This window comes from Thermobia domestica, chromosome 10 (assembly GCF_964235325.1).
Source record: "Thermobia domestica chromosome 10, izTheDome1.hap1.1, whole genome shotgun sequence".
In the NCBI taxonomy this organism is placed as follows: domain Eukaryota; kingdom Metazoa; phylum Arthropoda; class Insecta; order Zygentoma; family Lepismatidae; genus Thermobia; species Thermobia domestica.
This window is the reverse complement of record NC_137463.1, coordinates 9,818,037-9,833,208: the sequence shown is the minus strand read 5'-3', so window position 1 is coordinate 9,833,208 and position 15,172 is coordinate 9,818,037. Positions and strand designations below refer to the sequence as shown.

The window sequence follows — 15,172 nt, the reverse complement described above, 5'->3', positions numbered from 1 at the left end:
CAAGTTCAAAATAAACAAGAATAGCACTCAATTTCAATAATTCAAAACCATGTTTTCACTAACTTTTGTTTTAACTACAAAAGCCATTCACTTTAAAACATTCTTACTAATTTCTTTTATCTTACATTATAATATTAAATTCCATATTTAAATCTAGAAGTACAGAATATATGAACTCTGGTTGTTTCTCATAACATACTGGGGAGCGCCTTGAAATACTCGCTCGGGTCGCTTACAAGTTACAATCCACGCGACGACCCTGAGTATAAGTAGTAGTAGTACGCGTACGAGTGGTAGTAGGAATAGGTTAGAAGCCCCGCAGAGTTAGGTTGGATTCTGTTCTCGACATAAAATGGGCAAATTAAAGACGCTGAAATATTTGTGTATATTTTATAATCTGTGGATCCATATCGTAAAACTGCACCCTTTTCTGTACATTTTCAAAATGTGGATCCGTATGGTAAAACTGCACCCTTTTCTGTACATTTTTCAATCTATGGATCCGTATAGTAAAACTGCACCAAATATATTGCATATATTTTAACATAAAATGTGGATATAAAACTTTATCAATTTGAAGCATAGTCCTTAAAAATGTCTTCCCATTTGTGCACACTTCATTAATTTAAAATTTCCAAAACATTGTATTATTTTGAGTGTCGTAACTGGTAACATTGTGAAGTAGTGTTTAGAAAATGGAAGTGACGTGGAAGTTATAGATACCGGCAAAACCAAAAAATTGTTAATGAAATTAATGACGTGGGAACAATTATAAATATTTATATAATTTTATAAACTTTATATTTATCGTATAGAACCAGAAATGTTTGAAATTACGGATTTACAAAGTAAGTTTAAGTGTTTGTTGGATCTATGGTCAAAATGATGTTCATTTGTTAAAATCTCATGTTAACCCAGATGTAAATTTGAAGTTTTCTGCTGAAGAAAAAGTGATAGATGTGGTGTTACAAATAAATGGAATAAAATAGATCGAATTATTATACGTAATGTTGTTAGATTAATGCGAACTCTGCAGCTAAATTGTTATGAAAGTGCAAAGTAATTATTTTGTATATTTTATTGCTCAATTTCACATGGCAGTAACCGACGGCTTTCACATTAATGTGCCCTATTGAATGTTGGTTACGTCAGTATACAGTGTACTATCGTAGAGTAACGAAATGAATACTGTATTTACCGTTCGTTACTCTGTTTTATTACCTGTGAAGTACCTGATCGGAAAGGAAAATGCAGTACTTATGAACAGTTGAAAAATGCTCGAAGAAAGAGGTCAAATGCTGTATTACATAATCGAAACAGAATATTGTGTAGATGTTTGATGGGTTATTATTTCCTTTTAAAGAACCAATGGGCATATATTCCGAAGTTGGGCGTCCGCTTTCGCTACGTTTTTCGCTGTTATTTCCTTTGCACACTTTCTGCAATTTTACTAGGTTCATTAATCTGTGCTCTTCACAAATTTTTAAAAGATTTTGTTCGTTATCAACGTATTGCTTCACAAATGTTAAAACTGTTACTTCATTGCCCTTGTACATTCGCCATGTTGATAACAAAAATGCTCATCTCTTTCCCACAATGCAACTGTTTTGTTACCTTGCGCCAAGTAGTTCCCTCCGCTCGCCGTATAGTCCCATGTTTACAACCGCTTATTAATAACAAATAAACAGATTTTTCGAGACTCTTATATATTATCAAGCACCCAAACAATCAAATTATCCATATCTTTCCTGTAAATTTTAAAAATTTTGCTGGAAACGGACGCCCATCTTTGGAACTTAACCCAAGCAATGCACCCTGATCACTTCATAAAATCAATTTGTAATACTTATATCGGGTAATTTGGTGTATTGTAATTCATTTTTAAAATGTTGTGGCAAGTTACTTTAGGTTGTTCATTTAGCGAATCGATTTGTAAAGAACTGATTCTTCGGAACAGCTCCGTAACAATCTCCGTCGTGCAGGTTGATTATGCGAATCCGTACACAAATTAATGAAAGACATACTTGTTTCTCTCACCAAACTAGTTGCTCAGGAATTCAATTTGTTGTTTCTTTCTGTAATTGTTTACAACGTTGTCACTTCGGAATTCTCATAGAGTTTGGATCATAACAACTTACTTTCTTAGCATGGCCGTGAATAATTCAAAACTTCAAATACACAGTATTATAGTAATAAAAAAATGGCTATCTTCCGCAGGTGGTTGCCCCGCATTAAACCCACATGAACCAATTTTCAGCGTTGTATTACTGTTTATTTCTTATTTTAATGTGCCTTATATAGAGTAAATCCTTTCTCGTTTCCATGGTGACTTTTAACTTTTAGAAGGGGGCATATGGGTGGAGCTCGTATCAAATACATGTCCCTAGGATATAAGAAATTATCAAACACATATAAAGATACGGCATTACACGAACAGACGGTTCTATCAAATTTTGACACATTTCTTACATTTTCAGGTTAGTTTAGAGCATTGTTTTTCTTTTAGCAGAGCATGCACTAATTGAAGAGCCTCTGTTATTACTTGCAGATTGACTTCAAGCGGACTTAGGTTAAATACAGTGCGGACGTATGGCACCAAAATTAGTGCATAAAACGAACGAACACGTGTTAGGTGGCCACTAAAAAGCACGAATATTATCCAGCCGACAGGAGCTCAGGAGCGTTAACGAGGGGCTGCGTCCGTAGGGAGCAGGCGCTTCAGTGATGGGAATATACGCATAAACAGGGATAGTGGAAGAGCATACTTGCACATAAATACTTTCACTATTACTCAAAATTCATTTCAATATGCTGTGCACTGACAGTATTTATATTCACACTTTCATTCCTTCACGTACAATGTTTCACATCGTATTTTACCTAAATTTTTTTTATTTGTTAGAACCGTCTGCTCTGGTGAATCCGAAAATACTTCTTTCCTATACTGCGTTGCCACATAAGGGGAAACTTATATTCATGAAATATGAACTTCTCTTGGCAGGAAATGCACTCTTACTGCTTTAGCAAGTGTTTAGCAAGTAAGGGAGGAGTTACATTTACTGGTGCAGATTGACTTTAATAGGGCTGAGTATAACTACAGCATGTGCATACATCGAATGAAAACTGCAGTACATGAAACACGATTTAATTTTAAAAAACAAACCAATTTGTGCTAGGTGGCTGCTAATAAGCACGAATGCTATCCAACCAAGTAAGACTAGCAGCGTCGCAGGAGGGCTTGAGGGTTAGCGAGTGGTGCGTTCTAGGGGGCAGGCGCGTTAACTGTGATACGTGAACGCATAAACAAGGACAGTGGGAAAACACTATGGCATAAAACATGCCTTACGTGTGGCGCGAGTTTGCCACACACACACACACAAAAAAAGAATAATAATAATAAAAAGTAAATAAATAAAAACAATAAACACACTGCTGAACAAGACTGCACTTATTTAATATAAAGACACATTTACACGTGTAAATGCGTTTTTATATTAAATAAGTGCAGTCTTGTTCAGCAGTGGTTTATTTTTATGATTTTATTTGCAAGACGCATGACTGGCTTCACATAGCACCCGATTTCATCATGTTTTTCTTATGAAATAATATGTGATGTAGAGTAGTCGAGTAGTTTCCATTTCATATTTTCACTTTATTATACAGTTAGAGGTAAGATCCCCATATATTTTGATTACTTAGACAGTCCTATTGTAAAATCAAGTAACATATTTCTATTGTGGATTTACAAATTTGTATGTTCCCGTAAAATGGTATAACATCCAAAATTTTGCCCCATTTTATCAGATTTGGTTGAAATGCAACTTCCCTTTTATTAACTTCGGCTTCATATTTCTGTATTTCCTGCCATTTGTGCAGCATAGACGTCCTAGGTTAGTTACCGGTAATAAGACAGTTATTATTATTTTTTTTTTTTTTAACATGCCATATTATGCTCTATTGCGTGTTTTCCTACTATTGCTTAAATACGCGAACTTATATAGTCCAGAATTTGACTTCGTTTTTCTCTCTAATTAATCACACTATCCTCATTTTCTTATTACTTTTTATTTTTTTGGTACACTCATGCTGATATTTCTTCTGGTTTTGTTCATTATTCCATAAATTCTGTATTTCGTGACCGGTGTCTGCGACAGTTATCCCCGAAAAGAAAAGTATATTACCATATTTTTTTCAATCCTTTAGAAACATACTACCACTTCAACGATCAAGGTTAATAAAACCTAAAACTAATCATTATGCTCAATTTCTTGTAACAGAAGCAAGTGATAAAGTAATGTAGAAAACGGAACTACTGAAACACGAAAAGAATATGTTTATCCCTTTTGATAATCTTTGCAAACGTATGTTTTTTTTTTTTTTTTTTTTTTTTTTTTTTTTTTTTTTTAAAGTGTCATTTTACCGGTATTCATATGTACTTAATGAAGTCTGTGTTATCTAATTTAGGTTAAGTTCCGCAGATGTTGGCCCAGAAATATAAAATTTAGGGAAAAGTACTAACAAAGAATGAATGTATTCACGGTCTTTGTTGTAAGATGAGTGATTAGGGTGAAAAACAAACTTTAATTGTGGACTGTATTAAGACCTGTATTGAGGGCAAATTAGATAATCTGCCAATAGAGCATAATGTGTTCCTTTTTCAAATTACTTTCTTATTAACTGGCCGAGGAAGTGTGTGCTGCAATACATAAATGTGTAGAGAAAACACAAGAAACCAAAGTTGCATATAAACCAATTATGGTTCAAATTTACTTTCTCATTGCAATGAATAATATTTGGATCTCCAATAACATTCTTTAGTTATCCCACGAAGAATCAAGAAATGTCTCGTTGAAATCCCAATGGAAGTTACATTTCCTGGACATATGGATTTCACTGGCAAAAGTGAACGCCCAAGGGATGATTCCTAGCACGTGACAGGACATTGGACGTCTGAAGAATGTCTGTGATATGTTGGAAGCAAAGCAATGCTAATCTTAAATTATTGAAACTACCTGAAGCTGCACTTATGAAAGACAAGGAAGGGAACGTATCCTATAGTCACTTGGGGCGTTCCATATAGATTGATAATAACCTCACTGCGGACGTAAGAAAAAGAGACATGGTGTTGAAATCTTAGCCCTCCTGCACGTACTCTCCGTGTGCTTGGATGCACAGTCGCTATCGTTGTGGGAGTTTTTTTCAATTGCCTGGTCAAATAACGTTCTTAAAGTGTTGCGGCACCACTCGCGACAACTGCATTTAAGGCATATGAGTTGGGAAAAGTCTGTCCCTGCAGAGGCTGTTTCATTTTGTCAAAGAATGTGTAATCTGAAGGGGGTAAATAAGAGGAATATGGTAGATACTGCAACACTCAAAATCCCAATTCTCGGTGTCTGCAGTTTTTTTTTTTTTTTTTTTTTTTTCACATTCTCCTTCTGTCGCCAATTACTTTTGGGCTTATTATAGGGCAGTCGCAACTTTGCCTCTGGCTTGATTTTCTCTTTTTTACTTTTATTTCTGTGAAGGTTATACAAGAAATACAAAGCAAGAATAATCATTCCATCCAAATTCTCAAAATATTTGTAAGTACAGTAGACTCACGATTATCCGAGGTAATTGGGACTGAGCCTACCTCAGATACCGAAATACGGATAATACGGAGATCAGCTGTTATTAGGTAGAGTAGTAAGAACTGGAAATGAAAGAACTCTTTTTTTATACACATGAATTGTGTATTACAGTATACTAGGACTTACATAAAAAACTATTTTTACATACATAAAGTATGTCAATTATTGTTTTCTGGGACATCTTTTGGTCTCTCTTTGATACTGCAATGTTATAGCAATTCACGATAAAAGACGGCTGAACTCACAGACTCAAGATTTGGCGGTTCGACAACAGCCAGTATGCTCACCATCTCTTGTGACAACTGTAATCTACTTTTTTAGACTGCCTCAGTTAATCCAGAGCTTCGATTTACCGAGACTCAGATAATCTCGAGTCTACTGTACGAACGAGGTCACGTTTTCAACTGTAACCATATTTTGTTGCTATAGCTGTAAGGTTCTGTAATACCTGACTGGGAGTCTTGAAACTGATTTTTTGTTCTTTCTTTCAGAGATAGGAGTTGGTTTAGCGGGATTCGGTATTGCATTTCTCTTCCTTGGTGTTCTACTTTTATTTGATAAAGGATTATTAGCTATTGGAAATGTAAGTAATGTCATGAGTGTTAAATGTAGCAGGGATAAGGGAAATAAGTTTTAAAGACGATCGTCCAGAGAATGCCATTGAACTCATCAAAAAATATTTAACAGCTATATTAATAATAAGAATACTGAATTGAACCCAACATATGTGAGAATGCGTAAGAGCACAAGTTATTACGAGGGAGAATCAGGAACTAAGGTGACAAGGCCGATATTTCGGGAGTTTCGTCTGTTAAAGAGGAGTGAGAAGTGTGTGGTAATTTTAATACAGGAAGTTTGCAACTGTGCAGAATTTTAGTCACCCGCCATCTACAGCGCTAGTTGTAGGTAAACACAAAAGGCGACTCGTTTGGAAAGTCTGCTCAGTTATTCGATTTCTGTGGGCGAAACATATAACTGCGGCTGGAATTCGCCAGCAGCCGGTAGAAATTAACGGAGAGACTAATGTCTCGTCAGCATTTCGCAGAATGATGTCAAAAGTTTGCAGCTGGTAGAGAAAACGTAAGCACGCTGTTGAAGCCCAGAGGACCACCACAAGTTTCGCTTGGACATTATCGACTACCGTCCCTACGGCCTGGACCTCGTTCCAAGAGACTTTCATCTGTTCCGCACTTGTAGAAACACCTCGGAGGCCGTCGCTTCGCTTTAGACGAGGAGGTGAAACTCTTGGTGACAACGTGGGTGACCACGCAAGGACAGGATTTTCACCAGGAGGGGGTTTTCAAACTTATCTTACGATGCGATAAGTACCTCAACCTATATGGAGATTATGTCAGAAAAAAAAAACTAATGTATGTATTATCTGTTTGCTGTATTGATTGTATGAAATAATATATACACGTTTCACTGCAGGCTTTGTAACCTTACTTTCTGATCATCCTTCGTATAATTGTCTTGTCTTACAAGGAGAAGGCAGACTTTGGTAAGTGAACTTCGGGGCCATTTTTTGCGAGGAGGTAGCTTACATTTAAAGAGTTAGTATTACAAACTGGGAGAGCGCAATGGGAAAAAATGAGGGAGAAAAACCGTCTTCAAAAGTTTTCTACTCGCTACATATACTGTTCGACGCGCAAATTTATCAACTGACGGCGTGGCAGAGTGAGTAAAGTGTGCGACTCATAAGCAAAGAGTCCACGGTTCGATTCCCGTTCGAGTCAATCCTTGTTTTGTTTTTTGTTTCAACTAATAAAGTAACCATTTGTAACTATAAATAAAATATTAATTCACCATATGTTTATAGTGAATAAAACAATAGAAATTTTAGAATCACTTCTAAAATCTTTCAATGTTCCATATTAACTAGCAAGAAAATTTAATCTATTCCGTAAATATACTGATATCACGAGTTGTATTATGGTTACGACAGTCAACGGCGCCGATTTCTCTGTAAATTTGGGGGATCCATTCATAAAAAAATACATACAACAATACATGTAACAATAAAAAATACATATGAAAATAACATATTCATAAAAATACATGGGGCCTACATGATCGGCGCCCGTGACGACAGTCGTTGTGTAATAAATGCTCTTGACGCTTCGTGTTTACATCTGTTGACAGTGTGCGATTTACAAAGGAGTTGAGGGGGGAAATCCCCTTTGCTAATATTGGATGTTGCTATAACCAAAGCAGATTTCTCCCTCATTCCCCTTGTAATTCTCACACTGTCAACAGATGTAGACACAAAGCTTCAAGAACATTTTTTACACAACGACTGCAGTAATAATATTTGCGGAAGAGATTAAATTTTGTTCCTAATTAACATAGAACATCAAAAGAATTTATAAGTGATTGAAAATTTCTATTGTTTTATTCATTATAAACATACTAACTAACTAACTAACTCTATGGCTATGGAACCCGGAGGTTCAGTGCCGCGTTCACAAAAGCTCTCCACTGACTTCTATCTTTAGCTAATTGGATCCAGTTTCTACTTTGTATTCCTATCTCTGCGAGATCCATCTTAATATTATCCTCCCATCTGCGCTTAGGTCTTCCTAATGGTCGTTTTCCTATGGGTCTACCAGTCAAGACTTTGAAAGCGTTTCTACTTTCTTCCATTCTAGCTACATGACCTGCCCACCTAAGCCTCCTAGACTTGACGACCCTAACAATGTTGGGTAAATCGTATAAATTATGTAGTTCCTCGTTATGAAGCTTTCGCCATTCCCCATTCTCGTTCCTCTTGGGTCCGAATATTCTTCTCAGGATCCTGTTCTCAAATACTTTCAGTCTATGTTCTTCCCTCAGAGTAAGCGACCATGTTTCGCAACCATACAGAACAACAGGCATGATTATCGTTTTATATATTTTAAGCTTCGAATTCCTCGACAGAATTCGCGACGACAAGAGATTTTGAACCGAATAGTAACACGAATTCCCTGCTTTTAGTCGACATTTAATTTCTTCGTGAATATGATTTTCGTCTGTTAATATTGATCCTAAATATTTGAAAGTATCCACTTTATCAAAAGTATTATTTAATATTTTAACGCCTCCACAATTTGCCGTATTACGGTCCCGACGCACTTCCATGTATTTAGTTTTCTCTGCATTTACTTCTAAACCCATGTCCCTGCAAGCGTTTAATAATATCTCTGCATTTCTTTCTATTGTTCTCCTATCATCACCTATTAAATTTACATCATCAGCATATGCCATAACCTGGTGAATGCCGTTCAACTCTAGGCCCTGGTTGCTATCTTTGATTTTCCTTATGGCGTATTCCAGCACAAAGTTAAATAATAATGGCGACAACGCATCTCCTTGTTTCAGGCCATTTTCGACGTGGAAGCTCGTGGACAAAAATTTTCCTACCCGGACTTTACTTTGGAATTCACTTAAACATGTCTTAATTAATCTAATTAGCTTTCTCGGTATTCCAAGCTCTGTAAGAACGTTGTATAATGTTTCTCTCCTAACCGAGTCGTAAGCCTTTCTAAAATCAATAAATAGTTGATGTACCGGGGTATTGTATTCCCACTTCTTTTCGAGTATTTGGCGAATGGTAAATATTTGGTCGATAGTTGATCGATTTCGTCTAAATCCGCACTGATAATCTCCGATAATTTCATCTGCGTATGGGGTCAATCTAGCTAACAGAATATTTGAAAGGATTTTATAGGATGTTGACAGAAGAGAAATGCCTCGATAATTATTACAGTCAGTTTTGTCGCCTTTCGTGTGAATTGGAACAATGATTGACTCTTTCCACTCTTGTGGCAATTCTTCCTTGTTCCAGATAAGGAGAATGAGTTTGTGTATCTTGTTCCACAATTTTTCGCCTCCAGCTAAAATTAATTCAGCCGGAATTTCATCTACACCCGGAGATTTGTGTTTCTTTAATTTCTTTATAGCGGCTTCCACTTCTATTCGATTGGGTTCTGCAATATACGGTTCTGCGGTGTGTATCTCCTTTTCTCCATGCACATTAGTTTTTGGCTGCGTGTTCAGCAAATCGTCAAAGAAATCTTTCCATCTATTTAAGAGGCTATTCGTATCAGTGAGAGCTGTCCCGTCAGATTTCTTTAATATATAAGCACGAGGTTGATAGCCTTTCTTAAATTCGCTGATCCCCTTATACATGTCCCGAATATTTTTATTTTTACTATTATCTTCAAGTTCCTTAATTTTAGCTTTCAAAAAATCCCGTTTCTTTGTTCTAAAAGTTTTGGAAGCTTCCCTCCTGATATCTGCGAAATTTTGTGTAGTTATTTCATTCGGATTTTGTAGCCACCGTAATTTTGCCTGTTTTCTCTTCTCTGCTAGTTTAATGCATTCTTGGTCGAACCATGGTTTGTTCCTACGTATTTCCGCGTGTCCCAATTTTCCTATTGCTGAACTTTTAATGCTATCTCTAATTTCAGTCCAAGTATCCTCAACACTAGTGCACTCCGAGTCTTCTAAAACCGAGACATTATCAACATATGGTGAGTTAATATTTTACTTATAGTTACAAATGCCTACTTTATTGGTTGAAGCAAAAAACAATAAAAAAGTTTGACTCGAACGAGAATCGAACAGGAGACCCTTTGCACTTGAGTCGCTGATTCTTCTCACTCTGTCACGCCGTCATTTGATAAGTTTGCGCGTCGCACGATATATCCGTCGAGTAGAAAACTTTAAGACGGTTTTTCTCCGTCATTTTTGCCCATTGCGCTCTCCCAGTTTGTAATATTAACTCTTTAAATATGCACTACCACCTAGCAAAACATGGCCCCGAACCTCACTTACCAACGTGTGCCTTCTCCTTGTTAGTGCTCTGCCCGAAGGCAGATTCTCGCCTTATTACCTGAACATAATTAGATGGGGCCACTAAGCTAACAGAGCAGGGATAGGATGGACATTCATTCCTATCCCTGTGATTCAAAGGTTGATGGAAAACGAAAAATAGACAGCGACTGGTGGAATAGACAGAGAGTTAGGGTTAGAGATATCGCGTTCACAAGAACTGAATGATTATGGCTTCGTTGCACTGATAAATCATTTGTATACTTCAAGTAGTATTCCTCTGATATAAGGCATTCTGACTTATCAGAACTGCTCGATTCTTGAGAGAATACAGATTATATGCACGTTATCGGAAGAATCATACTGGTTTAGAAAGTGTCTTGCAACAAAATGAAGTCTTCCACCGTATGGATGATCGTTTTCGAAACTAAGACCGTTTGTGTTAATCATATCCTTAAATTCACTGGATAAAAGTAATGTAATATTTTGATCGCTGGTTTCGATTTATTATATATTATAAAGCTTAAAGCTATGCAATGTAAGAGAGTTCAAATGGGAGTCGACAGTTATACGACGTACCTATTTTTCCGTTACCGTTTCCTTATTTTTTGTCTTTGATAATGCTTCGCAGAAAAAAAAAATTGCATTGCTTTAGGTATGGAGCATTCATCAAGAAGTAGTAAGTAGGGTGTGCAATATAAGCAAAAGACGAAATAAAATCTTAGATTTAGGAAACTAATTTTTACCATAGTTCTAACGAAAGACATGCCAATTTATTAAGCTGATTTGATTATGTAAATAATATTCCCATACACTCAACAATACATGGGATTTTGTCGATAGGCGTTGCTACTCCTGGTTCATCTTTGGTACAAGAAAAGTGTGGCTTTACGTAAACCATATGGAATATAATTTGACTAATTAAAAACCCATCTTAGTAAGGAAGACATGAGCTTGCACGTACTTCGAGAACTTAGGAGGGAAGAGTTTTATTCTCAAAATATATAGCCGATGATCCATTCATCTGTGCGTCAGTGGAATACTAAGGTGAACATCTAAGAAATTTCGGCTATTGATTTCTTCTTTCGTTTTCGCCCAGTAGAACTTCAGAGAAAAATAAGTGCTGCTGGGCAGGAAATCGAACACAGGTCTCCGACTTAACCGTACTGGTGCGGCGAATCACTGGGGTTGCCTAAGAACAGCCCGAATTTTGGCAGATTCGATTGACCAAGAACTTCAAGAGTGGGAAGGTAGTGGTTTGGGCACGGATTAAGTAGCATAGTAGTAAGTGCACCGGTATAGTTTGAACCTCGCCCCTCTCGAAGTATGTGCAAGCCCTTTGTCTTGTCATGTGTCATGCATTACTGGTACATCGTCATATTTTTTTTTACCAGGCTATACTACCGAAACAAGGCCCAGGACATTAAAGATAATATCGTGTTTCTTCTTCTTTTTACCTCTAATATCATCACCCTCTGTTGAACACGGGCTCGAAATGAAATAAAATATTTAGTTTAATGTCTCACAATTATGCGCCGAGGGTAAGGGAGATGGTGATGATGAGGAATGAATGGTGGAATGAAGAAATTGAGAGGAAACGGGACAACCCCGAAAAAACCCGACGCACAGAATGTTTGTCCACCACAAAACTCAGTTGGCACAAGCTGGGATCGAACCAGGAACCCCCCGCACCAGAAGTAAAGGCTCTACCACTACGCCACCGCGGCCTCAAGTACGACTCGAGTTTCAGAACACTCGATATATTTATCACTTACCTAATTAATTTCTCTCACTATGTTTCCACGTTCGACAAGTCCCGGGTTCGATTCCCGGGGTGGTGACACTCGGTCGAAAAAGTGTGACAGCTCTTTCAGGCCAGCCAGCTTGAGTGAGGTTTTTCCTGGGTTTTCCTCATTCACACCAGGCAATTACCGGGATGGTATCTAACATAGAGGTCCCAGGCGGCTTTCTTGCTTCCCTTTCGTCGGATAGTGTGCTCACCGAGGGACGTCATCCCTCACATACGTTACGGGCTAAAAGTCCGTAGATGCCTACAGCCCAGTAATCTATTCCTAATCCTGTTTCTACGTTCACTTCTGAAGATATGTTGCTGTATGTAGATATCATCTATGAAGTTAATTTTCATCCATCTCCACAAAACACCTTTTCTTACCTCTATGACGACAGTGCTGACAGAAGCAAAAATTTGACTCTTTGTGATGATTTTAAAAATAAATCCGTTACAGGATACAGAAGGATAATGTGCATGCCTTTTTGAATTTAATAATAAGACAGCACTTCAACATTAACATAGAGGAAAAGAGCTTTAATGTTTTGCTAAGAAAAGGACTCAATTTAAATCATGTTTTATTTTATATATATATTGTATGTATTTATTTATTATATTTTTTTCTTTTGTTTGTTACAGATTCTCTTCATAGCAGGATTAGCATGCGTCATAGGTTTAGAGAGAACTTTTAGATTCTTTTTCCAAAAACATAAAGTAAGGGGCTCGGCCGCATTTTTTGGCGGAGTTCTCGTTGTTTTAATAGGATGGCCTGTTGTAGGGATGATAATTGAAACATACGGATTTATTCTACTGTTCAGGTAAAGTATTTATTTCTAATTATTCAATCAAATAACTAAATTCGTATTAAGTAATTAAAAAATAATTACCTTACCTCCAAACATCCAAGAGAGCGGTTTTACACATAATTTCCGAGTGCACTTACATCTTCATCGATGCGAATGATGAGAATCTGAGCTTTTCAACACCCTTTGCACCGACGACGATACAAGCTCTCATCGAAAGCGTATGCGGAAAACCACTTCCATAGATGCTTGGTGGTAAAGTAATTGTTCTTTTAACTATTTATTGCTTTAGTGATGGATGGTGCAGGATGCATATTTCATATTTAGAAAGATAAAGTCTTACCTTATATCTTTATAATAAATTGTAACAGTTGTATTGGTTTTTAAGAGGAATCTTTCAGCAATTCCGTCCATCACAACTTGGAACTGTGAAATGAACTGCATAGATATTAATTCTAAGAAATAATTTATCCGAGTTAAGGCTCTTCACTAAGTTCACTCTCATTTTTTGAAATTTAGAGAATACCTTAAACACAATGAAGAACATAAAAAATACCGAAAGTGAGCAGGATAGTATCTACAAAACGCTATTAGATAAACTTAGTGAGGCAGGTAGTATTTAAAAACACTATTAAATAAACTTATTGAGGGAGATAGCATCTGCAAAACGCTATTCAATAAACTTAGTGAGCCAGGTAGTAACTACAATACCCTAAATAAACTAACAACCTTTCCAGGTCTTTTCTTATTATACCCAAGAAATTTGAGTGCGCAGTTTGTGACGTCATAATTGTTTAGCGCCCAAATTTATACACTCTACCGAAGGTGTTGAAAACAATTATTATTTCGCATGAGAACATTTCGCATATACCTTCTAGCTTATTTTCTGTATCTTTTATATTCTCTATTGTATTTAGGTTATTCATAAAATTAAAGATATATATATATAATGGGATAAGCGTAGAAAAAAGTCTTAACGGCATTTTACAGAATTAAAAAAAATCCTTTGATATGTCATACATATAGTTTGTGTTTCAATTCATTACAAGAGTGTAAGGTAAGATATTCTTACCTTTCTAAATATTGTGTTTCTATTTGAATTATGTCATAGAATTACAGAGGAATACCTCTGTGGTAATTACAGTATTTTGTTAGGAATTAAGTAAGGTAATGGTACATAACGAAACAGAAGAAATAATACTTTTTTCTTATTATTTTATTTGTTCTTGCATTGAATTTAATTTTAGCAACTCTGAGAATCGAGGCTATATGAGACGCGGACCTACAGCTTAACATGGGATCAGAACTACATGAGCTTCCGCCAGGGATCGAATCCAACCGTATAGCCACGAAGGTGCTCTTTTATTTGTTCTTCATTATCATTAGTGTGAGACCCAGCTGAATTCACACCGTGCTCCGTTTAATCAAATTAACAATGAGATGGAGGGTAGAACTTTCCAGCGTAAGATTACAAGTGTTGAATTTTTTTTTCGTATTTCTGTGTTTACTGCTGAAAGTAAATTGTAAGTGCGGGCTCTGTGACGATCTGGATAAATACTGAAAAAGTGTGTGAGTATTGACAATTATTAAAGAAGTAAAATGTTCACTTCCAATAAATGTAGGTCTTCTGCTATCCGAGTATCTGTTATATTTGTATCTTCACTACCCACGGGTATCAAACCATTCAACAGCGTATGATAGCTTTTACCTTAAAACCAATTATCACTGTTTTATAATTACTAATGTTCCCATGTAGCCAGATGGCTACTGCGCGTTGGATTTGGGAGGATATTGTTTTATACAAATATTGAGGTTCTGATTTTTAAACTGAAATCCAACAATTACAGGTTCCTGTCGATGAGCTCAAAGAAAAGACCGCATACAATTATTCAACAAGACTTTTGCCACAAGGCTGAAAATAGACGGAACTTAGTTACATTTATATGCTTTTGATGAATGTGAATATAAAAATTTCCATCACTCTTCATTTTATAGTAATTTATTAAAATCCATTTCATGCTGGGTTATTATTATTATTTATGAAAAGGGCATATTTTCACATAATTATCTGTCTCTACTACTAGAATTATCGTATTTTAATGAATTGTAACTTGTTATATTCGCTTCAGTTGATTCTA

At 36.3% G+C, this 15,172-nt stretch overlaps 1 protein-coding gene across 2 annotated transcripts in view; it reads left to right on the top strand.

The window, feature by feature from the left end:
* Positions 1-668: 668 nt before the first annotated feature.
* Positions 669-15,172, top strand: part of LOC145662272 (vesicle transport protein GOT1B) — a 34,939-nt gene continuing 20,435 nt past the window's right edge. The window contains exons 1-3 of one of the 2 annotated variants that reach the window (XM_081727658.1): positions 669-848; positions 6,122-6,213; positions 12,871-13,049. In XM_081727658.1, coding sequence (XP_081583784.1) covers positions 824-848; positions 6,122-6,213; positions 12,871-13,049 — 296 coding nt within the window. In that variant the 5' untranslated portion in view covers positions 669-823. Of the gene's footprint in view, positions 849-912; positions 1,060-6,121; positions 6,214-12,870; positions 13,050-15,172 lie in introns of those variants that run through there. The other variant, XM_081727659.1, reaches the window with a different exon arrangement.